The sequence below is a fragment of the Solanum pennellii genome, chromosome 3, assembly GCF_001406875.1.
Source record: "Solanum pennellii chromosome 3, SPENNV200".
NCBI lineage: Eukaryota > Viridiplantae > Streptophyta > Magnoliopsida > Solanales > Solanaceae > Solanum > Solanum pennellii.
The window spans coordinates 964,972-990,791 of NC_028639.1; the positions used below are offsets into that span (position 1 = coordinate 964,972).

General features: G+C 35.2%; 2 protein-coding genes across 4 annotated transcripts; both read left to right on the forward strand.

Annotated features, from left to right (window-relative positions):
- The first annotated feature begins 442 nt into the window (after positions 1-442).
- LOC107015229 (protein split ends-like) lies at positions 443-12,095 on the forward strand. 2 transcript variants are annotated; one of them, XM_027915686.1, is made up of 8 exons: positions 443-832; positions 1,183-1,326; positions 1,440-1,541; positions 9,116-9,283; positions 9,388-9,589; positions 9,733-9,953; positions 10,057-11,435; positions 11,532-12,095. In XM_027915686.1, exons 1-8 carry the CDS (start codon positions 586-588, stop codon positions 11,559-11,561), a joined length of 2,493 nt encoding a protein of 830 aa, XP_027771487.1. In that variant the 5' UTR covers positions 443-585; the 3' UTR covers positions 11,562-12,095. The 2 variants fall into 2 exon arrangements, with proteins under 2 accessions (XP_027771487.1, XP_015070915.1); XM_015215429.2 differs by lacking the exon at positions 1,183-1,326 and having other exon boundaries at positions 444-832.
- Positions 12,096-22,085: 9,990 nt separating this feature from the next.
- On the forward strand, positions 22,086-25,468 carry LOC107012831 (dormancy-associated protein 1-like). Of its 2 annotated transcripts, none has more exons than XM_015212769.2 (3): positions 22,086-22,234; positions 24,119-24,368; positions 25,083-25,468. In XM_015212769.2, exons 1-3 carry the CDS (start codon positions 22,147-22,149, stop codon positions 25,117-25,119), a joined length of 375 nt encoding a protein of 124 aa, XP_015068255.1. In that variant the 5' UTR covers positions 22,086-22,146; the 3' UTR covers positions 25,120-25,468. The 2 variants fall into 2 exon arrangements, with proteins under 2 accessions (XP_015068255.1, XP_015068254.1); XM_015212768.2 differs by lacking the exon at positions 22,086-22,234 and adding an exon at positions 22,972-23,127.
- Positions 25,469-25,820: the final 352 nt, after the last annotated feature.

A 25,820-nucleotide genomic window follows, 5' to 3' on the forward strand; every position in this document is an offset into this window, starting at 1 on the left:
CCCAATTTCGCTTGCCATATATACAAATACATATGTGTAATATATAATTATCTAACCGATATATATATATAATTCACCTCTGTCCCACTCTTTGCGCTCTTTGGCTCGCCTCTCTCCTCTTTCTCCCAGTCTCGCTTGCTTTTCTCCTTCTTATAACATGTAACTACAAATTATAATTATGAAATTGTAATTATAAAGAGTAATTAAACTATTTTGATTAGCTACGTGTGAAAGTTCCTAATTAGAAATTTGTAAGACAAGTTTGAACTATATTTTTTATTTATAATAATATTTAAATTAGATAAGTGTACTGCTCTGAAAATTTCCCCAATAATATAACCATAGTTTAAAACTTTTTAATAGTTTTAGCTTCATACACTTTATGGCAAGTAGGCAACCAATATATTTTTTTCTCGGAAGTAAAAAATTACATACAAATATTTTAGAAAATATTTTTAATGATAACAATAAGCCTTTAAAGAATTTTGCAGTGATTAAACCTCCCATCACTCGGCGTCACTGTACCGCTTCCGTCCGCCTCGAACCACCGTGGCCATCCCCTCTTTCTTATCGGCGCCATTTCCGATGCCATCTTCCGGTGCGGCGGTTGATCCATCTATCAAGAGTTCATCATCGATACCTAATCCAGAGGTTGAAGAGGATGAGGACGTGGAATACGAAGAAATTGAGGTTGAAGTTGAAGAAGAAATAGAGGTAGAAGAAGAAGAGGAAGAAGAAATGGAGGTAGAAGACGAGGTAGAGGAGGAGGAGGAGGAGGAGGAAGAAGTAGGAGGCGAAGGATCAATTTCACTGAATGTAGATGATAAAAAAGGTTGGTGCTTTGTGTTATCAACTCAGTATGCTGATATCTAAGTTGTTAATCATTATTTATTTGAAGAATTAAAAGGTCAAAAAGCACACCTAAATATTTTGATTTGTTGAGTTTCATACATGAACCATACCAAAATGTTCAGGTGAAAAACTCGTAGTTGAGGTGTGTGTTCGATAATCATTTGATTCTAGTTTAGTTAGGAAACTCACACACTTATGATTCAGGTATGAAACTCAAAAAATAAGAATTGTTTTTGATAGTTTACTCTTATTTAAAATAATACTTGGATATCTACTTTCGTGCTATTTTTAACTGTCTGTATGCTCTTTGCTTGCCTGCTATTTCATCAGAAGAGGTAGAGGAGGAGGAGGAGGAGGAGGAGGAGGAGGAGGAAGAAGAAGAAGAGGAAGAAGTGGCGGTGGAGGAGGAGGAGGAGGAGGAAGAAGAAGTACAAGGTGAAGGATCAATTCCAATGAATGTAGATGATAAAAAAGGTTAGTGCCTTGTGTCATCAATTCTAGCATGCTGATACTAAGTTGTTAGTCATCATTACAATACATTGGTATCTACTTTTTTGCTATTTTTAATTGTACTGCTATTTCATTAGAAGAGGTAGAAGAGGAGGAGGACGACGACGACGAAGAAGAAATGCAAGGTGATGAAAAAAAAGGTCAAGGATCAAGTCTACTCAATATAGATGATCAAAAAGGTTAATTCTTTTGTATTATCAACTCCAGTATGCTGATACTTAATGTCTTAATCATTATTATGTTTTCCTTTTTTTTTTTGGAAATAATACTTGGGTGTCTACTCTCTTGCTATCTTCAATTGTCTTGTCGCTTTTGCTCGCTTGCTATTCTGTCTGGTTGTTTTTCATGCCAAATCATTGTCATTTTGTGAGAAGAAATGGAACATCGTTGCCTTAGGGAGAATTATTGGGGTTGCTATTTACGCTCTCGCTCAAGCTTTTAGTTTGCATGCCTTTTCCTTTTTGATTTGTGTTGTTTTTGGGGTGCGTGTATGTGTGAGTGTGCGCTCAATGACAAAAAAACATTCAATAAGAGTATGCATTATTTTCCCTTTTAAAGAAACAAATCAAATTACATTTAAAACTTGCCTTTCTTGTGATTAGCCTTGGATCTACTATTTTCGTTCTATTCAATGCTATTACCCTTCACATAGTTCTCCATTTGCTTTTCTACAAGGCTTCAATCTATTATCGTTATCTACTTTGTTTCCTCCGTTTGTTCTTTTTTGTCATATTCCTGAAAGGCGCTTGCCTTTTGCCTTTGGTAACAAGGCGAGGCGAGGATTTATAACCTAGTTCCTGCAGAGCAAGTCGACTTCATTGCACCACGACGATCGAAAGGCGAAATCGACGTGGCAATGTAATAGGCGCCACTTTTTTTTTTTAGGTCTGATTTTTTTAATTATCTGAATTGATAATTAAAAGCCAATTAGGGTTTTTTCGGACTTCACCTTCGCAAGACTGCTCCTCCTCTTCTCCTTAGATTTCTCCAAATCGCGCGATTCCCGGAGACCTCCTTTTTCGCGACTACTGCTCAGGTACGACTGTAGGTTGCCTTTTTTGTTTCTTCTTCAGAGTTTAGTTCTTCTCTTCTAGTTCTTCTTTTCTTTTCTTCTTCTCTAGTCTCTACTCTGTTTTTCAGTATTGAGACTATGCTTTGTTTTTTCGGTGGTTGTGGTAGTGACTAGTGAACTCCCTCTGTTTTAGCGGTAGCGAACTGAGTGCTCTCTGTTGTAGTGCTCTGCTCACCGCAATCTGCAATCTGCAATTTGCCTATATTTTTTTTAAAAAATTAATCTTTCTATAGTTGTTTCTTCCCTACCTAATTCAGTTTTATACTAATCAATATAATATTTATTTATCCATAAATAGTGAATTTGGACTTCTACTATCTACTATTAGTTTTTGAATTGAAATATTTGCTAATATATGTTATTGCCATTAAGATTTTGGATATTTATATATGCAATTAAAATTTTAAATTTTTGGTATTAATGGGGCCTTAAGTCAAAAAGGTGAGCGCCTTGCCTGATGGCGAGGCAGACCCTTTTTGCCTTTTGTCGTCTTTTGCCGTCTAAAACACTGATGCTAAGTGATATTTCCTTTTCCATAATGCCTTATGGGTGAGACATGTCTTTCTTACTACTTGCCAAGAGAAGCATGGCACCTACTAAGGTGCAACACTTTTTCAAGTAGCTTTCCAGGGTTCTCTATCTCTCCCTGTCATCTTTAGAAGGCCTATCTTGTAGACTGTTGCAATTTCCCATTAGTGTTGGGACTGCATTTGATGATATCAGGCACATTGATAGTCATTATGAAGGTTCCTATTCTCCCAAGTAGAGCAATCACTCTTTCAACCTCCCAATCAATCAAAAACCTTACGGAAATTAGGTTCCATCCCTAAGCTGTCTAGATGTTCTCTACCATTGCCAACTCAAAAGGTGATATCCTTCCTCGGGTTGGACAAGAAAAACCTGATGTCCTTCATAGTCTAACTCCATAGGTGTCAGTGGACTCATCTGTGCACCACTGCCCATTTTGTCCATACTTCTATTGTATTACATTCTTCCATAAGGCTGGTCTATCTTTAGCATATCTCCACAACCATTTCTTGAGTACACTGCTTTTTTGGAGCTTTAGGTTTCTAACCCCCATAGTTGCACCATGTTCCATTTCACCCAATTGAAATCTTTATGCTCCCTTTTGCCATGCCATAGGAAGTTTCTTCCAATTTGTCTAGAACTTGGAGTATCTTTGGCAGGTATAGGAAAGGGAAGAAATCACGTAGATTGGTAATGAGTCAAGAGTACAATGGTTGAAAAATGGAGGCAAGAACACAAAGTTCTTCCATCGGATGGCTAATTCCCACGAAAGATACAATCCATTGACTTATTAGAGGTAGAAGGTCAAGTCATTCTGAGCTGGAAGCAATCAAGAGTGCCATTCAAAGCTACTATCGAAGAGTGGAGACTTGATATCAATATACATGGTGAAAAAATCATTTCATTAGAAGATCAGATGTGGCTACAGAGGAACTTTGCTAAGGAAGAAGTATGGTGGAACATCAAGTCATGTGCAATTGATATGTCACTTGGCCTAGATGGTTTCAGTATGAATTTCTTTCCGATGTTCTGGGAGGTAGTTAGGGTGACATCATGGGTACAATTTATTATTTCCGTGAGCACCAAGCATTTGAAAGAAATTTGAATGCTACACACGTAGCCCTATCCCTAAAAGAGCAGGAGCAATAGAACTAAGGGACTTTAGGCCCATTAGTCTGATTTCAAGAGTGTACAAAAGAATTGTAAAAGTACTAGATGAAAGACTAAAAGAAGAAGTGGAGAGACTGGTCAACAAACATCAAATGGCTTTTGTGGAAGGAAGACTAATTATGGATGTTGCCTTAATAGCTAATGAACATATAGATACAAAGATCAACGGTGAGGTAGTCGGCTTGATGTGCAAATTAGATATTGATAAAGCCTATAACCGTGTGAATTGGGGCTATCCACCGAGTGTTTTGAAACAGACGGGTTTTGGGGAAATAAGGCTGAAGTGGATTATTTTTTGTATTAAAACTATCAGGTTCTTTATTTTAGTGAATGGAGAAACTACTAGGTTTTTTCCTTGAAAGAGAACTAAGAAAGGGGATCTTTTATCTCCTTTCCCGTTCATACTTGCAAATGGAAGGACTTAGCAGCATGATGAGAGTAGCAATTCGTAATAGTTGGTTGATGGGTTTCAGAATTGCGAGGGTGGCCTAGAGATATTTCATCTGCTATATGCAGATGACACTATCTTTTTGTGAAACTGTAGTGGAGCATGCTAGCTATATTAGAGTCATGCGGGTTGTTTTTAAAACCATCTCTGGTCTATCGGTGAATTGGAGGAAAAACAATATTTTCCCTATTAAAGAGGCACAAACATTCAAGTCTCTTCTCCTTCTCAAAATATTCATGTGCGTGGATGTGGTGTGGATACTTTGCCGAATGAGTACTTAGGCATGCTTTTCTTTTTGAAATTTCAAAGAGGTAGAGATATGAGATAGAATTATAGAGAAGTCTGAAAGGAGACTAGCCCAATGGAAGTCACAATACTTATCTTTAGGGGGAAGGGTCACACTGATTAATCTAGTGTTGGATTCCTTGCCCACCTATGTGATTTCTTTGTTTCTCATACCAGACAATGTGGTGGAAAAATCGTACGAATTAAAAAGAAATTTTTGCGGAGGGGGAATAATAGAGGGGTTATAATCTGGTAAAATAAGAAGTGACTCAATCTAGCAAAGGCCAAAGAGGACTAGGAATAAGGAATTTGAGGACCCAAAACAATAGCCTTTTGATGAAGTGGCTTTGGAGATTTTGTGAAGAAGATTCCTCGCTTTGGAAGCAAGCAATTATCCATTAGTATGGGCAAACCTACTCTTTGTGCTCAAATGAGGTAAATACTACATATGGGGTCAGTGTTGGGAGGGCAATCATGAAATTCCCTTCTAAATCCAAGTCCCAAAAAAGATCTCCCTATCTTCCTAATATGTTGCGCTGTCAAGTCTATTTGGCAAGATGTTTTCTACGAACTTGGGAATTCATCTTTCATATTCACGGCCTCAAAATTTTACCCTCCTATTTTGGACATCGAATGAGATATTTTCCCGAAAATTATCTTATTCATTCAAGATATCCCCACAACCGAAAGGCAAAATGATAACTCTAGTTCTTTAATCCCCTCCATAACCCCATTTTAATCTACTATCACCCCTCCTCCACTATGCTTGTACCTCCAGGTCAAGCCTCCACCACTATTTACCTTATAAAATTGTTAAAAACCTTTAAATCTTCAATTCAAAATCCTCCCCTTTTTTTGAGGAGATGTGACTGTCTCCCAACGCACCAAATGAAATTCTCTTGCCCATCCTCCGCATCCCTTACGAAATTTCTCTAAATCTTTTCCTACGTTTCCGTGACTAAAGTTGGAGCAAGGAACAAAGACAAGTAGCAAGTGGGTATGCTCCTAACAAACATTTCTTTCTGCCTTTGGACAAATATCTTTTTTGCCACCCTACTAGTCTCTTCTCAATTCCTTCAAGAATCGAATTCCACACCGTTTGATTCTTGTTCGTAGCGCCTAAAGGCACTCCAAGATAGGTTGTCGAAGGGCCCAACTCTACAATTCAAAACTAGAGTGATCCATCCAAGTTATTCTCTCACACTTACTCAAATTAATTTTGAGGCGTGAGACCACTTGAAACCAAGTAAGGACTTGGCCTAAGTATCTAAATCGGGTCTCACTACATCTCATAAATCAAGGTATCATCCAAAAATAACAAATGAGAGACTGAAACGGTCCCTAAACTTTCAACCGCTACTTTTAAACTATGTTGCCCAGACTCTTCAAAAATGCCAATGGGTGCGTGTCGGATTCGCCAAAACTAGTGTATTTTTGAAGAATCCGAGACGGTTGTGGCATCAAAAGTGTAGAGTCCGTGCAACTGAGCTTTTAAATCCCTCATATAATCCCCTAATATGCTTTTATTCATCATCATAATTTAAGTTTCTCTAAAAAAAATAAACATCGGTGGTAGGGAATCCTCTTGTCTCGAATCCCCTGAGCTCACAAAAAACTGCACATTATTTACCACGACAAAAATCTAACCGAAGAGATGCCAAATGAATCTATTTACTCCACTTCCTTAAACCCAATTTGTGGTATAATGAAATCTAGAGATCTCCAATTCATATGATCGTAGGCCTTTTCAATGTCAAATTTGCATGACAGAACCTCCAAAATTTGTCTACCTTTCGCAAAAGCATTCTTTGAAGTAAGGACGGTCTCGTCCAACACCTTCTTAGTGTAATGGAAAGCACCTAAGAAATGATCCTATAGACTTAGTTGCGCGGACCCTCGACTTTTGATGCCGCACCCGTCTCGAATTCTCCATGAGGTAAATACTACCTATCAGTCTATAGTCCTTCATGTTCGAAGCTCCAACCGTTGGAGATGATGACTAAGCACGAACCATTCATACTTTTCGTGAATTCACCTCTATGTTGGAACATAACGGTTGTATCCCATCACATTGGTTTTGACCGTATTCTAGCACTGCTGGAGTTTTCCAGCACCAAGAGAAACCATCAGGACCAAGCACTCGTGTATTCATGTCTCATGCACATGCACTAGTGGTGGTATCAAATGGTTGAAGAGGCTACAAAGAATTGTTGTAAGATACAATAAAAAATTTACATACAATGCATTGGAAGGTGGTATCACATCTCTTAAAAGGCTTGGTGTGCTCGAGTGACAGATCTCTTGGAACGTGGACTTGGAGGTTCATCTATTGGATATAGGCTCCGTGGAGGGCAAGTGATAACACATGACAACAAGGATGGGGTCGGGTGGCTAGAAACATGTTATTACCCTATGGATGTGGACTATGGGGATATATCATGAAGAGATATGAAGTTAAGCGATCACATCACTTTTAAAGTTGGCAGTGAAATTTTTCAGATTTTGGAGGGATAGGTGGTGTGATTATGATATTGTGATAATTTCCTTTCTGACGATCGATAACATGTTGGCCAAAAGGATATGATGACTCATGAGGTTTACAAGGCAGGACATAAGATGACATATTTATTGGGATTTGAAGTTCAGGAAATTTTCACAAGATTGGGAGACATAGATTCCAAAACTTGATGAAATGTTTTGTAAACAAAACATCACAAAGTTGGAAGAAGGCACTTCGGGATTGGGATGGAAGGTGGTATTGTTCTGGCCTTCTAGGTGAAATTCCTAGTACCAAAGGTAACCTAAAGAGAGGATACAGGATTGGGATGGAAGGTGGTATTGTTCTGGCCTTCTAGGTGAAATTCCTAGTACCAAAGGTAACCTAAAGAGAGGATACAGGTTTGGGAATCTCTTTGTTTTGATTTTTAGTGAGCCAAGAGAGGTTTATTTGTTTTTTTTACTGGCTGTAAGGACTAAGGAGGGTATTTTTTTTCGAGACAGGTAAGGTAGTAAGGAGGGTATTCTGATCGCCAAAAATCTGAGTGAAACAGCTATATTACTAGTGCTTTATGCAAACAATTGACAAGATTAGAGCACTGCCTGTAACAAGTTAGTTGTGGTACTTCCATATGGTGGATGGTACTGAACCTCTTTGGTATATCATAGTTGATGCCTACCTACTAGTAAGGATGTAATGCACTGTTAAACTTTCAGAAGAAAGAGAAAAAGATGCACAAGGATGCTCTTCCTTTGACCCATGTGGGTACTTTGGAGATTGAGTAGGATAGACTTTCTTGTTTTTTGTGAATTATTGGTGTATGCACAAGGTCACCTTCAGTTTAGCTGAATCCCTATCTTGGTTTTCACACGACCTCAGTAAAATAATTAATTTATAGAAGAATTTCAGAATATAAGAAAGGACTCTTAAAGCATGTTAGACATGATCAGGAACAACTTGAGAATAAAGACACATTTTAAATTAGGGAACATGATACCATTAGTATGATATTTTTACGTTTTTATTTGATTTAAACATATAGCTTGGAATTGATATTTAATAAATAACAAATCATGAAAACATTATTTCATCTTAGCAATGTTATAAGGTGGCATACTTCTCATAAAGATTTAGGGGCGACCAAACAATCTAATATAAGAAACAATCTGCACAGATTGTATGAATTCAGGAAGGCTGATGTGTAAGTCAAGGATACAAGTCTGAGGAGAAAACAGGATCTTCATCAAAAATAAAAAAGGTACATGATAGAGTCTGACGTGTGTCCTCATGTGTGTTGTTTGTATTGGTGTTTAGGTCATACAGTCCAGATATATTACTATATTTGGGTCTTCTCATACGAAGGTTGATTCCATTGTTTTTAACATGGTATTAATATTAATAACACTCAACAACACCGTACCCAGATTAATATCACTTATCCTCATAATTCAGTAGAAATTTCTTTCAACTTTACATGTGTATTGAACACTCTTAATCTCAATGTGGGGTTGATCCAGAAAAAAAAGAGTCTAGAATCTTCTTGAAGTGCTTCTTTGTGTTTTGTGCTGATGTTCTCGTTCTGGGATGCACTAAGTTTCCTGTGTCCTTGGTTTATCTGTTAGGATTATGCAACCTCTTTTTCTGTTCAGACTGACTTCATCATGGAGGTTCTGCCACAGAGAGCTTGCTTGTGTTTTATGGTGGGGACATTTACATTGGAAAAAGTCTTTATTGATATATTTCTTCCTTGTAGATGGTATCCAAGTTCTGGAAGCTTTGGCGCTTGAACACCTCTTAAGATCAGACTTTTCTTCTCAACAAGAACTTGTAGCAAATTTACCACAGCAAACCCCTTTGATTGAAGGTGCTAATGAGAGTTGCAGAATTTCTGATTCAGATGGAACAAGAGAGAGGATAGATGGTGAGAACTCGTATTATATCATATGGGAACAATGGTTAGTTTTGAAGGAAAGATTGTTTATGGTATTCTGTAGACTCACAGAGATCCATTTGGAGCTCTTGCAGGGAAAAGAACCCACATAGATTCTGATGTTCAAGCTTCTGAATTTGAGGATGGTAAAACAAATACAGAGAGAATCCAGCGTTCTGGTCAAGAACTGGATGCTGAAACATTGACGAATGTTTCTGGCAAGGTGGCTATTGGTATTCAGTTTACTGATGGAGGTGATCAAGAAGCTATGGACAATTTAAAGCAAACATCACCAAGGTTTTAGTTATACTGCGGATTCCTTGGTATATTTTGTTGTAGTTGGAAGTTGCGGGTTTATGCTGCTTTTGAATGTCTCTTATCGGAAGTTCTTTTCCATATAGTTTTAGTAGAACCAAGTTGATAGTATCTAGTCTTTCCAGGTTGGATGTTCTCAAGACAAGGCAAAGAAGTTCGTCCCCTGCTGCTGATTCTAGGGGAGAAAGCAAAAGATTAGCAATGAGATGTGAGTTTTTTGCAAGGGGTTGGTGCATCAAAGGGAACTCTTGTAGATTTCTTCACATAAAGGATCATGTGACTAGCCATGATAAGGATGGTGGTCTAGATGATACAATGATAAAAAGCAAACTTGCAGACGGCAAAGGTAATCCTGAACCGTAGTCCTTTAGGTTTTTGTTAACGTACTTTACTTTGATATTGTGAAACCTTGCTTAACTAATTGGGACGAGGTTCCTTATAACCTATAGGTTTGGAAGAGAGTGGCAAAAGATCAGTGCTGGATGGTTCTTCTGATTCAGTGCAATCAGCAGTTCAATCTGGAGAAAATCTGAAATTGAGAGGTGACGAGGAATTGCATATGCGTACAGATGGACCTTCGTCCACCCCAGACTTTAGAAGAGAGAGTCTTGGATGTAAACCGCACTTGGCTGGTTATAGCACCTCTTCTTCACCATTACTCAAAGATGGCTCCTTACATAAGAATATCCTCCATGATGGAAAGCTTAGCTCAGTCCTATTGTCTGGCAGTTACCAAAATACAGTAGTTTCCCCTTACACCTCAGGTTTGGATGATATGAATCATAAGAGGAACCGGTCTGTGTTTGAAAAACATGGTTTGCGAGTCTTTAATGACTCTGTAGATAGGTTGTCTCATCATTGTTCTTCTTCGCGGAACATAGATGCCCTTGATGATCAGAAGCTTTTGGATTGTAGCCAAGAGTATTCTTCTTCTAGATCCACCTCTTTGCATCATACGTCTTCAGCATTTCCTAGTTCCAAAACTGAACTTTCTCAGATTGATTTATCATGGGACACACGATACTCATCTGATTATAGAACTATGGCGCCTTTTGACGATTGGGAGCCATCTGTTCCTTTTCGACCATCATTCTTGCTTAGTCAAATGATTGGATGTCCTGAAAGTCTATACGATCCTATTCGTGATAGTATTGATCAAAGTAATGTAGGAGATGGACCCTCAAAATTGTCTTCCTCTGCAAAAGGAGGGCCTGTAGTAACCAAGCATATGCAGGCAAATGCTGATCCAGTTTCAACAGGAACCTTGGGTCCAGAACAGAGCTCTAATGAAGTTCCAATTTCTGGTAATATCTACCATAGGGATATATTGCCTGACAACCTGTCCGAGAAAGGTATGTCTACTAATGAAACAGATACAGCAGATACAGCAGTTGCTCATCAGGAAATCAATACCTCTTCAAAAGAAGAGAAGTATTCAAGATCTGCTAACCTCAGAGGTGCCACAAAAGCAGATAAACAATCATCTACTGAACTACCGCGCACCAGGACCAGAAAAAAGACACAATCAGAGTCTGAGAGGCTCAGACACGGAACTGAAATTGATATTGACCGGAAGACAGACAGATCTGTGAACAAAGAGTCTAGAGTTATGAAGCATTTTCATGCTGCTCTTGTAGAATTTGTTAAAGAACTATTAAGGCCAACTTGGAGTGAAGGTCTCATGAGTAAGGATGCTTACAAGATGATAGTCAAGAAGACAATTAATAAAGTTGTCAACTCTTTGCACCCCAATCAGATTCCTGGTACAGCTGAATCAATCAGACAGTATCTTGATTTATCTCAGCAAAAACTTGCTAAGCTCATTGAGGTCAGACATGCTTCGAAAATAATGCCTATGCTTTAAAGAGTTCAGTCCATGTGAAGTCTGTTCATCACTAATTTGACAAGTAACTTGTGTTTGCAGGCGTACGTGGAAAAATATGGAAAATCGTGATAACATTAAATGAGCTTTGGTCAGCATAAGGGTGCATGGATATATATGGAAAATCTTGAATCTATTAAATCAGTTATGCTAAGCATATTGCCAACAATAGTGAATTGGTAAAGCCCAATTTTGTGAGCCTAATTTGATACTTCTAGGGGTTAGAATGAAGACTTCGGAACCTTTTATTTTGTGTACGGATTTTCTCTGTTTAGCTAGGAACTTTTCTGCTACCTTTATGGGTTGGAGGAATTTTTCTGTTGTGTTTACTGATGCAGCACTTGTGTCCATAACTGAAGTCAACTATCGTATTGTAACTTCTCATTGGGGTTATAGCAATGGCAGTTCCTAAATAGGTTTTGGTGATTCATGTTGTTAACAGTATCGAGTGTTGTTAGTTTAGAATATTAAAAATGTTTAAGGTCTTAAGCTAAATGTTGTCCGCGTCGTACATATATTATATTTGTATGTGTTTGGCACCTAAAAATAGGCGTCATTTATTGATCAAATTATCAAGTCATTAATATATCTGCTCCTTTTCTCTTATTCTTTGATCACATAGGTTTCAATAACTTCTGATTTCATTCTTCTGGCACACAAGGGTATCATGGTCTATTCCATTGGTTTATGGATTTTACTTTGAGATGGTTTCAACCTAAGAAAATACAGTAAAATATGTAAAAAGAAAACTTACCTTCTGCCTATCGCACTAATCAATATTTAAAAAGTACTTCTCTAATGGGGACTTTGGCCAATGAAAAGGTTATCTGAATTTGGTTGTACATAACTTATGAAAATGTAATATGATGTACCCTTCGGGGTGGCCCAGTGGTTTGAGCTTGGGACTTCCATGTTGGAGGTCTCAAGTTCGAAACCCCTTGCCAGCGAAAGCAAGGGGTTTGCCTTCTGGGTTGAGCTCGTCAAGCCTGGTGCGGGTTACCTCTCCTATGTGGTTTGCGAGCTATTGCATAGGAGCGGGGTAAAGGGATTTACCCTGTGCGCACCCAAAAGGGTAGCGGCTGCGGTTTTCCCTTGTCGTCAAAAAAAAAAAAAGAAAATGTAATATGATGTAGATAGATTTTTTAGAATTTTTCAGTTACCTCTCAGGCTACAGTAGGTACGAATGAGTTCTTGGAAGGTCACTGGGTATGGAAATTTCAAAAAAAACTTGCAAGGATCCTGATGTAATCACTGCACAATCTTTGTGCTTCGTTTATTTATATAATGCCCATTTATCAGAAATGAAAATTCAGAGAACTTTAGTACTTTTTTGTATTTGCATATAGTTTTGGTTTGAGATGAGTTTGATTGGAGAAACATGATCCATGAGGATTCATATAGCCGGCCCCAACTGATTTGGGATTGAGTTGTATTAGTACATGTTGTAGTGGGAATTAGGGGCGTTCAGAATCGGATCGAAACCGATAACCCGAACCGAAAAAAAGTTATTCGTTCATCGGTATGGGTTATTGATTAGCGGTTTTGGTAATGCTTTTGATTTTTTTAATTATCGGGGTATCAGTTCTTAACTGTTGAAGCTTCTTCTTAACGGGGTAACCGATAACCCGATAGTAAATTAAATAATTATATTTATACCATTTGGTATATGAAGTCCTTGACTTAGAGTTTAGTTTCATACTTTTAGTTTAGGTTGTCTCAAACTTTCGGTTATTCTACAATGTGACAGTGTTTGCTTTTGAGCAAGATGCATTCTGGCAACTCATGTGCATGGTTCATTTAGTTTGTCAGCTTGTCACCTTGTTTCTAAGTGATTTTCTATAATTTATTTGTGTCAAATCTTAACGGTTTAACAGTAAAATAACCGATTAGCCAATATCTTAACGGTTCTATAATTGTTTAGCATGTCTACAAATCAATGACTGATAAGTCAGACCGATTAACTTCAAAACCGAACCAAATCGACCGATACACAACCCTATTGGGAATAGTTTGACACTATCTCTATGTTGATGTTATCAAAGGCTAAAAGCGAAAAATTCCCACTATAGTTGCGTTGTTGTTAGAGCTTTAAGTGCTAACCAAAAACGATGTTCAACTTCAAGGCTTAAATGCGCCTCAATTGAGCCTTCATTGACACCCATTCTGATATTGAGTAAAAAGTGTTGTATTTGACTGCGCAACTATGTATACACAAATTTATGGATCTTATAGCATTTGGCTAGGTGTTCCTACATTGTTGAGTGAGGAATCTGTTGAGACCATAGCCATATGCTTAGGCTTTGACTTATGAATTTGGAAATTATCTATGATGTAGTGCCAAAAAGAGAAACAAGAGAGGAAGTATCGAGAAATAGACAGAAATAGCAATTGGAGAAGGAAGTATAGAGAAAATGAATAAGAAAGAAATGGAGAGATATCAATTTATCAAATATTATTTAAGTTAAAGTGTATAGCAAAGAAATTTGTAAGTTTTATATATATAAAGTATGAACTCTGAATTTGGAATTCCTAAAATAAAGAAAATTCTATCTATAACTGGGAGGTAAAAACACCAGTAGATAAAATCTTATCTCTCGCTAAAAGACGAGAGAAAATCTCATCTTGCTACATGTTCAAGGTGCTATATGTCAAGAGGCTGAAGTAAATGACCATTTATTTCTGCACTGCAAGATAGCTACATATCTGTGGAACATGTTCATTTGTATACTCAGGGTTAATTGGACAATACCGAGAACCACTTTTGAGGTACTAACACACTGGGCAAGGAATTGGGAAGAGAGAATCAAAGGAAGATTGGTAGAAAAATGTCCCTGCTTGCATCTAGTGGACACAATGGAAAGAAGAGGTGCTTTGAAGGGGGGTTAGCAGCTCCCAGATGATCAAGATGAGATGTCTTAGTCTTTTGTATTTTTGGTGTAAGCAAGATTTAGTGGGGAAGTAGATAGTTTAGTGGAGTTTATAGGCCAATTATAAATTTTTGAAAATTTGTTTTTGGATTTGAGAATGATGGCCGAGAACTTGAGGAATAGGAGGCTTACATGTGTAGGTTGGTGTTAAATATGCGAAAATTTTGGTGAAGATGTCAATCTCCTCCTTTTACATTGCCCAATGGCGTTAGTTTGTGGTGGGAGTTACTGTATTGGTTTGTCTTCAATGGGTGATGCCAGGCACGGTCAAAGAAGTACTGTTTGGCTGGACTTTTCGAAGGCGGGTAGAAGACTCAGGGCATGGGATGTGGCTCCACTTGCACTTATGTGGACTATTTGGAGAGAACAATATAAGAGCTTTTATCAGTATAGCAAAGGGGCATCAACATAGCCTCTAGATGCTTACTATGCAAAGAGGCGCAGGAAACCAACAAACATTTGCACTGCGGAGTAAAAACACAAGTGTGGGCTTTATTCTTCAATTTAGCTAGTCTAAACTGGTGTATGCCAGAATACACAGTACCTGCTTGTATCTGGTGGAAGATTTGGAAGGGAAAGGAATCAGAGGATTTTTAAGGAAAAGATGCTCAATGCAGAAGTTTTTTTTTGATGATCTAATTAGTTCTATTGCAGGCATCAAGTAGATGCATAATAGTTACAAAAGCTTAGTAGCAAAAGGTCAGCTCTCCTTTACATTGTTAATTGAGAATCAGGGAACGGACATGGTTCAGAAATGAATCAGGGCAATCTAGAGGGGATAAATAAACCCGGGCAATCTAGAGGGGATAAATAAACCCAAGCACACAGAAACATGAGGCAGTTAGCTTTTAAAGATTGGTAGGTAGTTGATATTCCATCAAAGCATCTTCTATTCCTTTCTTTCCAGATACTCCAAAAAATGGCTGCAGGTATCATCTTCCTGATTCTCTTGATGGTGCTATCAACTTTCCAGCAACCCCAGCTTATCAGAACATCCCTGATATTCTGAGGCATGACCCATTTGAGGCCAAAAAGAGCTAAAAACATACTCCACAAATTTGCTGTCATTTGACATTGTAGAAATAGGTGGTTGTGTGTTTCTGCTTCCTTCATGCACATATAACATCTGGTAGCCATCTGAAACTTCCTTCTGGTCAGGTTGTCTTGGGTCAGGCAAGTTACATGGAGTGCAGACCAGCTGAAGCAACTAATCTTAGGAGGCAATTTGATCTTCCATATAAGCTTCCAAGGCCAGTGGAAAGTAATTTCTTCCTTGGGTTTTTGGTGTAATGAATAAAATATAGAAGAGGAAATCCAATTAGTGGATTTCATAGGTTCTTTGTAATGTAAGCTCTGTTTCTTTTTTCTTCTTTTTTTCTCTCTCTTCTCTGTTAATACTTTTTGGAAGTGGCCATCATAGCCCTTAATGCTGAGGTGAGTTACCAGTTTCAAAAAAAAGTATAGCGAAGGACTATGTATACCTAAAGAATAGCTTTGTATCCTTGATTATTTTTGGTACACCCATGAGGTTACATTTGTTAGGTTTAGAAGATCAGGTGTTGCTCCTAGGAAGTCATTTTTTGTAAGATTTTTTGCCTTTTGGTATACTTCTTGAGTTCTTGTTATATAGGTATTTTTTTTGAAATTGGTAATGTTGTATTCAGTATATAATGCTGGCAACCTTTAAAAGAGAAACAGGGAGAAAGGGAAGGGAACTACTTACAATGACCCTAACAGATCTACTAATTCTAATTCATCTATGTCGATCTTTTTACACCAAAAACTACTTACAATTCTAATTCTTGTATGTAGGTACTTAATGCCCTTTGTTTATAAAAGAATTTATTACCTGACTAAGAATTTTAGTCGATTCTTCATTGAAACAAGTTAGTTTAAACAATCACCAACGTAGTATGACTGAGATATTCAACCACTTGATGAGTACTCAAGAGTGGAGCAGGATTATAAGTCGAAAATATGAAACCAAATGATGTAGTAACTTGCCAGTCCTGTAGATTCCGTCTAATTCCAAGTCCAATAAATTCCTCTTGTAATCCTGGATGTTTTGTACTACAGTCTCCTTTTACTTTTAGATGGACCTTCATAGGGTGGAAGAGAAGACACCGGGCGTGGGTTGTTGCTCCACTAGCAATTGTGTGGACTGTGCGGAGAGAGGAATAGGAAATTTTTTGATGGCATACATCTAAGGAATAGCTTTCCTTTGGTACACCCATGAGGTCTTTATATGTATACAAGATTGGGTATACTCCTTGTACACAGGTGTTTTATGCCCTTTGTTTATAAAATCTTATTACTTGATAAAATAAATAGTTTCCTTTTGGCATGAAATAGCAACCCCGTGTAATCTCTCAAATGGAGGTGGTGTGTACATCCGTAGGCATATCTTACCCCTCCATGTGAAGGTAGAGAGGTTGTTTCTGATAGACCCTCGACTCAAGTGAAGCAAACTAAAGCATATATGAAAAGGGAATACATTACAAAGAAGTCATGATGAAATTAATTAATAAAAGGGCAGAGGCAATAATAAATAAAACGATGTGCCAACAACAAATTAGACAACACTGGATTACCTACTAATCTTCTACCCTTATTCCCAACCTCCATATCCTCCTATGTAAGGTCATGTCCTTGGTAAGCTGCGGGTGCCATTTCTTGTCTAATCACCTTCTCCAATGTTTCTTCTGTATACCTCTACCTCTCCTCAGACCTATCATGGGATTCTGTAAGCATTTGATAATGTAAGCCTCACCGTTGTTTCTCCATCCGCCTATAACTACATCTTTTATTCATAGTTTCTGATATCATGTTAAGTTCCTCTTATTCATAAAGTCTTGTCATATAACTATTTTTTGTGTCTATTATGCGTTTCCTGCACTTCATGTATTTCAAAATTAATTTATTATGCACTTTTCTTCGTTAAAAACCATGATTTAACTGTGCTTTGTATTTAAGTTTAAAGCTAACTATGTAACAAGGAGATTCAAGTTAACTGTAAGTGACCCCCTCACGCTCTATACTAGAAACTAAAAGAAGCGATTTCCTGTTAATAACTTGAGTGAGTATTCTCTTTACAGTTTCACTAGCAGATTGAAAATGAGGAGTACCCTTTGTGTTAGTTGAGGTAATTGGAAACACTGCTGCCTGCAAAGTGCTCAGCGTATCACACTTAGGACTGTGTCTACTTCTGATTTCAGTGTATATGCTGCTTCTTTAGTCTGTCTTCTGGTTTGGTGCTCCTATTCCTCATTCTGCTGTTCTTTTTATGTCACCGTGTTCTTCTCTTTTATCTGTTTCCACATCACATATGTTCTATTCTCTGCTTCTGCTTTCAGTGTATATGCTGCTTCTTTAGTCTGTCTTCTGGTTTGGTGCTCCTATTCCTCATTCTGCTGTTCTTTTATGTCACTGTGTTCTTCTCTTTTATCTGTTTCCACATCACATATGTTCTATTCTTTAGACTCGTGAATCTTCTGCTTCTTTATCTGTTTTACTCATCTCTTCTATACGCTCAAATGCTCAATTTTTAATTTACAACAATCTTGGGAAGCCCAAACATAGAACTTACTTGCTGGAATCTATTGTCTAGTTGGTGATTCTGAAACTTAGAAGCTGTCACTGTCTGATTTCTAGTCAATCCGTGGCCAGCTCACAATGCTTTAACTTGACATACCAAACCATCTCACCTATTCTGCTCTGGTCTAAATTGCCATGCAAAAAAAATGCCATGCAATCATTATTCTCAGAGAGGCTTAATACATAGTTTACGCCCAAGTTTTTTTTGAAAATGGTAATGTTGTATTCTTATATGTTTTAATTCAATCTCTTATAAAAGGCATAGCTGAAAAGCTCTGTTATTGTATTTTTCTCCACCTTTTTCGTCTTCTCAATGTTTTAATAAAGCAAAGCAAAATAACAAGTTGCATTTTTCTAATCTGGAGTTGAAGCAAAACGTATCAAAGAAAGAGGAAAGCGGTCTTGAGCCAAACAGTGGTCCTCAAGTGCAAATGAGTGAGGCTGTTTATGTAGAAAGATTCATGAATTCCCTTCAGGATGGGTTCTGTGACAGTTCATGGTAAATTTTACAGATGAGTTGCAAGAACATATGACTGTCTAAGCCTCCATGTTCACGAGGCGACAATGACTTATTAGTTTGCATCATGATTTTGTCTTAAAGATCCTTTCTGATTTCCAACTCATTACCTTGAAGATTATCTGTATAGTTTACAATTATCCTTAGCCTGTTACCTCAGCAAATAACACGTGAGTAATATTTATGTGTATTAAGTCTGAACTCTAATTATAGTTTATGACGTATCCCAAAAAATGGTGAAATTGTGGTATACTTCGGATTCTGGTGTTTATACTACTTTGTGGGACTACACTGGGTATGTTGTTGTTGGTAATACTGTTGGGTTTGAGGTCCTTAGTGCATGTTACGCTATTATTAGCAACATAATGCTTTTGTTGTATGTGCACCTGGATTTTGGGTATGTTGCTGTTGGTACTACTTTGTGGGGTTTGACATCATTATGTGCCGATGGGTTTGGAGGTCCTTAGTGCATGCTATTCTATTATTCGCAACATAGTGCTTTTGTTGTATGTGCACTTGAATTTTGTTCCTGTTACTATTTGAATGTGAATATTAGCACTAAAACCAGGATAGTAGATGAGGTTATCATTTCATGGGTCAGCGAATACTATATGCTATAGCTCTTAGCAGGCAAATCTGAAAAATGTGTTTTTCAGAAGAGTTGATAGAGAAGACCAGAATGACTCAAATCCAAGAAATGCAATTGTATAACAACACATCCATGAAACAACACCAAATGACTCGATCCAGGAATAATAACACATCATGAAAAAACACCAAATGACTCAATCCAGGAATGCTGCAACCATGGAACAACACATCCATGAAACAAGACCACAATAACTCCATTGAGGAATAAAATGAATTCTCTCTTTCAGTTGATCATGGCATGCCCTTTGCTAAGATATGTGTTTGGTCCATTTGGTATCACAACTTTAAATAGGAAATCTGTTTTTAAGTTGTTAACGTCATGTTATGAGTTGTTAACTGATTCATTTTGAGTTTTTGAATGGTGGTATAGTGTTGGACACACCAAATCATAAGTTGTGGAACTCCTTCAGATACTAATGTGGAATGCAGTATGCTGGACTCATCTAGGAGAATTCTTGTTTAAAATTGTTAAACTTGTTTACTTCATAATACATATAGTTCTGACTCTACTTCTATTTCATCCTAGCAGATTGCTGCGCTCCTCTCGAGAGCACACATTGTTTGCTAATCTTTCTCATCTTGAGTACTTCTTATGTAGTTGATACAGCAGGTTGGTCTCCGATTTGACTTGTGAAAAAACACTCGTGCCATATGCTCATCCTCGTGGTGCTATAAACTTAGTCCATGACTACGTTTTGCATACATTGAATGCTTGGATCAAACCCCACGGTCCTTCTCAACACCAGAATGTCATGTTCCTAAGAAATGTTACATTCTCTTTAGTTCTTCAATGATTCTGTTATTTGCAGCAATTTGAATGACATGGAGATAGTGCTGTTGGTTCCGACTGTCTTTAAGTTGCTATCTTATATTTTAAGTGGATAAACTTCTTGATTTGTCTATTGGGAACCGCTTCTTTATCTCGGAGGTAGGCATGAAGTCTACGTACACTCTACCCTTTCCAGACCCTACGTTCTAAGACTACATCGTGTATGTTGTTGTAGCTTCTTGATTTATCTTTGGAGATCTGATCATTTTGCTGTATATCTTTTCTTGCTATTATACATCCTTTTACTGGTATTAGCTGCACAGTATTAAAGCAAGTTCCATGATTGTGGACTTGAGGCGTGATGGTATCACTAAGTTATGTTGTTCGGATCCTCAAATACTGCTGCATCCTTGCCGGATCCTTCAAAACTGCTAACTTTTGTGGATCTGACAACCAACCAGTATCATTTTTGGTGAATTCGACACACAAAAAAACATCTTTTTTTTGGAGGATCTGAATTCGACAACATTTTGTGAAGGATTCGTGTAAGATTTCGTAGAGTATGGTCATTGTGTTAGATATCTCTAATTTTATGCAATATCCTGAGATTATTACTCTTATCTCGCCAATCAATTGACTATGAGTAAAAATTTTCTGAAAAATATTTTTTCATATTCAATTTTGTATTGTACAAGAAAGGAATTCCTATTATGTATGTGTGCCTCGAAAAAGTATAATACTCGATTCCATTTTAAATATTTTACAAAACTAGAAATTGATTCTTGGTGTAGTTTAATCCATATCTTCCAGCAAACCAGAAAAGGACATTTTTTAACCCTTAGTCATGTTACAGAAGAGTTTCAAATTTATCAAATATCAATCGATTCAAATCGAAGGATGATGTTGCTCTATTCCTGTGATTTACTATCTTTCGCTCGGTTGTAATTCATGTGACATTATTTAAGTCGTTTTTAAATAAAGTATGAAAAAGTGCACATTGATTGATATTGTCAAATTGACAAAAAAGAAGTAAATGAAATTTCTAGTTTCAAAATTAAATATTTATCTATGACAATATAATTTCTTTATTCGTAATTATTTGTTCACTTTTGAATTGACATGTCTATTTAAAAAATAATGATCGATATAGTGAATTTATTATTATATCCTTATTAATTATGAAATTGATAAATTATATATTAGGTAAGAAAATTTTATTCTTTTATAATCTGTCAAAATAAACGAGTAACTAGGAATATAGAATATTTATATTATCTTGTTCTTTTATTTTTTTTCAAACTTCTTTTGAAAATACATTCTTTTAGTTAATATATTGAAAGTAGTCTCTTCACTTTATCAATTATGTTATGTTATTTTATTATATCCTATCTTATTCCAACTTTGTTTTTGAAATTACGTTAAATTATATTATTATATTTTATTAATTTGATATAAACACGTGATACAAATAAATTCGAAGCCAAGTGTTCCATTATTATAAAGCTAAAGAAAAGGACAATATTTTAATCTGACAACTGACACTTGTTTAGCCACCCATACCTTACTCATCCTCTTTGATGGGTCCCAAATTCATCCTTATCCAAATTTATTTATTTTATCCAAAATTAATATCTTTTTTTAAATGGTAGATAATTTTAAAAATTATGATAAAAATAGGATGGGTAGTCCTATAATATTTTCATATATGTAGCTAATGAGTGACTTAATTTGTTTAATTTAGGTATAATTTAAGTATTTACTTATATATACGTAATCGATAATTAATCGATACTTTTATGCATTATACTTCTAACCAATTATATTTTAGGTTAGATTATCATGTCTCTATATTTAAAGGTAAACAATATATTTCTTGCGCAAAAACATAAGAAATACATATTTTAAATAATTAAAAGTTGAAGTCATATATTAGATTAGATAGAACAAAATTTTATTTTGATTATAAAGGGATTAAAAATGTTATTCTTTTTAAACTTTATGTCAAGTGATACTCTAAAAAAACGATATTTATTATCCACTTATTGGATTAATTCAGATCATCATGTAATAACTAAAGATTAGGCGATATTTTAGCATAAAAGTTCTATATATTTAACCAAATTTTCTTTTTCCATTTATTGTTTTGGCATTATTTATTTTTTTATTTTTTTAATAATAATAAATTAAGAGTTAAAAAAGATGGTTCTAGATGGTTGGGATGATGTTATGGCTGGACCCCGTCCTACTAATAGTAGATTTCTAAAGGGCCTATCTGTCAACACTTCTGGTAATCACTTGGTATTTAATTTGATTATTTATATATTTTTTTTAAAAAAGATTATTTAATCAAAAATTTTAGATTTGAGTTTCGATATGAAAATAATTCTGATAATTTTTTAGTAATTTGTATGCTTTGAGGGACTATGATGAAGATATTGAATATCAGATGAGACTTTCGATAATAAAATATGATATTTTAACAGACCTTAATTTTTTAGTTTGATTTGTTATTAGTAAAGATTGTAGTGAGGTGATATTTGTTTTTGCTGATTAGAAATCATATGTTTCAATAAAGTTACTTAAAAATGAATCTTTCAATATGAATTTAAATTAATCGAATTCAAATAAATTCGTAATTAAAAGGCTACACAAATTATCTTATCCATATTGGAGATAGTAAAAATCAATCTGGAAAATTTATATACTATAAGATAAATATCCTTTATTAATTAATATATAAGAAGGACTAAGCATACACATCTTAATCGATCAATATATGTGCTTCTCAAAAATAAATTTGAGTTTAATTAGTTATTTTAGATCTATCGTGGCTACTTACAAATTTAGTACTCTTAAAAGATCACATATGTCATACATATTATTTTTAAATATTTAAAATATTATAAAATTAAAAATAAATAAAATAATATTATACATAATTTACCCCCCCAAAAAAGGATGAAATTTTACACATATACACCAAAGTAAACCAATACTTTTCTATATATACTTGTACTAGGCAAACAACCACTTTTACATTACAGAGTTGAAGAGAAGAGAAAAAAATAAAATAAAAAATGGTGTTAATTGAAAAGCTTTGGGATGATGTTATGGCTGGACCTAAACCTGATAAAGGACTTGGCAAACTTAGAAAGTCCATTACTCTAATCCAAAATCATGGTAAACTTTTTATAATATATGATATTTCTTTTTGTTGCTATATTTATGAACTAAATTAGAACACTCTTATTTAATTACGATAACGGTATATCAATGTTATTTTACAAGTGAAATATGAGAAAAATGATGTGTATATGAATTTACTTCTACGACGTATACGTAGATTTTACAAGATAGAAAGTTTTTTTTTTTTATAGATCAATAAGATTCATACTACCTTTTTATAATATATTGATATTTTGTTGTTATATTTATGCACTAAAGTAGAACACACTTGTTTATGAAAAGAATATATAGTGATTTCACGTATGAAATCTGAGAAGGATTTGTGTATATAGATTTTATTTCTATTGTATAAGTAGATATATATAAGTAAAAAATTTGTTTTTTTGATAGATCAACAAGACTCATGCTATAGGATCTCCAAGTGGACAATTTTCGTTTGATTTTTTTTTATATACAAGTAAAGTAATATACAAATGATTTAATAATATATTTTGAATATCTTTTAACTTGGACAAGTTGTTATAGCTCAGTGGTTTCACTTCCTTTGAAATAAGGAAGCATTTGTGTGTTCGAATCTCGTTAGTTCTATTTTTTAAAAAAAGTTTTTGTTGTGCTATTTTTGAATATCTTTGTGAAACTTCTAATTCCGCCACTGTATTATCCCGTATCTAATATATGATCATTTTTTTTTTGGTTGTTGTTGTTATGTTTATGCATTAAACAATATGTTGATGTTAACTCATAATGGGGTTTGTGAAATACTATTAATTACTATATCGTATATAGGTGGATTAAATAGATCAAGAGATTATTTTTAAGAAATCTTCGATAGATCGTGAATAAGATTTATGGTATTCTTTTTATAAAAATATAATCATTTTTTGGTAATGTATATGCAATAAATTATGCAATATTCTATTATATAGATTTAGTTAAATTCACAAATTATTTTTTTTCTTCAATATTCATTGGGTTATGATTTTAGGTGGAGAAGGAGGAGAAGGAGCAAGTAAGAGTTACCAAAGGTCTTTATCTATGCCGGGCTCGGGCTCAAGTTTATCGAGCCCAAGGACACCGGGAAGCCCGGGGACCCCAAACACTTACTCGCCAACGGCGCGTAAAGATAATGTGTGGAGGAGCGTGTTCAATCCAGGGAGCAACAGTGCAACCAAGAGAATTGGTGCTGAAGTCTTTGACAAACCTTCTCACCCCAATGCACCCACTGTTTATGATTGGTATGCCCTCTTAAACACAATCCCCCCCTCCCTCCATTAAAAAATTAATTATCAATCCGTAACTGTCAATTGAATGAGGTCTCTTTTTGTTTCACAAGTAGTTGAAACTCAAATCTTACAAAAGGTCCACATACTTTGTGTCCTGTCCACTTGTGAGATAAAAAAGAGGTTTTGACAAATATTGTTAGTTTGTGACACATGTCGTCAAGGGCGGAGTCACTTTGTAAGTAGGGGTTCACTCGAACTTTCTTCGGCGGAAAATTATATCATCTAAACATAGTTAAAATAATCTATATATATATATATATCTATATATATATATATATATCTATATGAACCCCCTTCAACTATTTCATGTATTTTTACAAATTTTAAACCCCTCTTATTGAAAATCCTGACTCCGCCTCTGCATGTAGTAAAGTATTTTTGATAAATCATAAAAAAATACATGCGAATAATAACAAGATGAATTTATGCTTGATGTAATGACAATTCTTTTCTAAAATGAAATGTGAAGGTGATTTTGACAATAGGTAATTCCTTGTGACGAGTTTGATATGATAATTTGAAAAATCGAGTAATAATTAACTATATAATTAAAATTTTTTTTTATCATAAAGAGATATCATTAAACAGCGTTATATTATCTAGTGGTATCAACTAGCAAAAGAACTTAATAATTTCAATTAATCTCTTTTATTAATTTAATGGCAGGCTCTACAGTGGGGATACCCGATCCAAGCATCAGTGAAATGAAAGGCTAAAAGATTTTGGATCGTGACAGAGCGATATCTGAATAATGTTATATGTAAATAAAGTATTTTTCTTTTAATGTATGAGTTGCTATGCTACAGAAACATGGAGATTAATTAGTGGATGTTAATCCTATGTTTTCATTATGTATTAATTAACTAGTACTAATATATGTGTAATTAGGTTTGATGAAAGCTAACTTGAGTATATTCAGTGGCTTTCTAGCTACTGCTACTACTATTATATAAATTAGTAGTGGATTAGTAGTACCATAATAATTTTAAAAATACTATAATGTTGTTTTGTTATGTATTTTGAAATAATAATAATAATAAGTTTGATGTGTATTTTTTTATGGTCAAGTGATTATTTATTTCTGTTTATATTCGAATTCGATATGTAATGATGCTTTGTTGATTTTGATGTCATGAAAAATGAATTGATAAGTTTGGTATTTTTCGTATGTATTAGTATATGAATTGATTTTTTGTACTTAATGACTAATTTTGATGGGTATTAAATTTAATGGGTTTATAAGTAACTAATGGTCATCGTGAATTTTAATTAACATAATCTATTTAATGGTTATTGTAAATTGTAAGTAATTATAATTTACTTTTGACATTTCTGAGCTCATAAAATTTAAATTTTGTTTCGTATATATTAATATATGTTATTTATTATAAATATAGTATAAAT

Bases quoted from the DNA above. Each gene is read 5' to 3' on its own strand.
- LOC107015229 (XM_027915686.1), top strand. From the start codon at position 586: ATGCCATCTTCCGGTGCGGCGGTTGATCCATCTATCAAGAGTTCATCA. The intron at 1,327-1,439 runs GTTAGTGCCTTG...CTATTTCATTAG, and splicing joins GAATGTAGATGATAAAAAAG to AAGAGGTAGAAGAGGAGGAG. The intron at 11,436-11,531 runs GTCAGACATGCT...TTGTGTTTGCAG, and splicing joins AACTTGCTAAGCTCATTGAG to GCGTACGTGGAAAAATATGG.
- LOC107012831 (XM_015212768.2), top strand. From the start codon at position 23,025: ATGGTGTTAATTGAAAAGCTTTGGGATGATGTTATGGCTGGACCTAAA. The intron at 23,128-24,118 runs GTAAACTTTTTA...TTATGATTTTAG, and splicing joins TACTCTAATCCAAAATCATG to GTGGAGAAGGAGGAGAAGGA. The intron at 24,369-25,082 runs GTATGCCCTCTT...ATTTAATGGCAG, and splicing joins GCACCCACTGTTTATGATTG to GCTCTACAGTGGGGATACCC.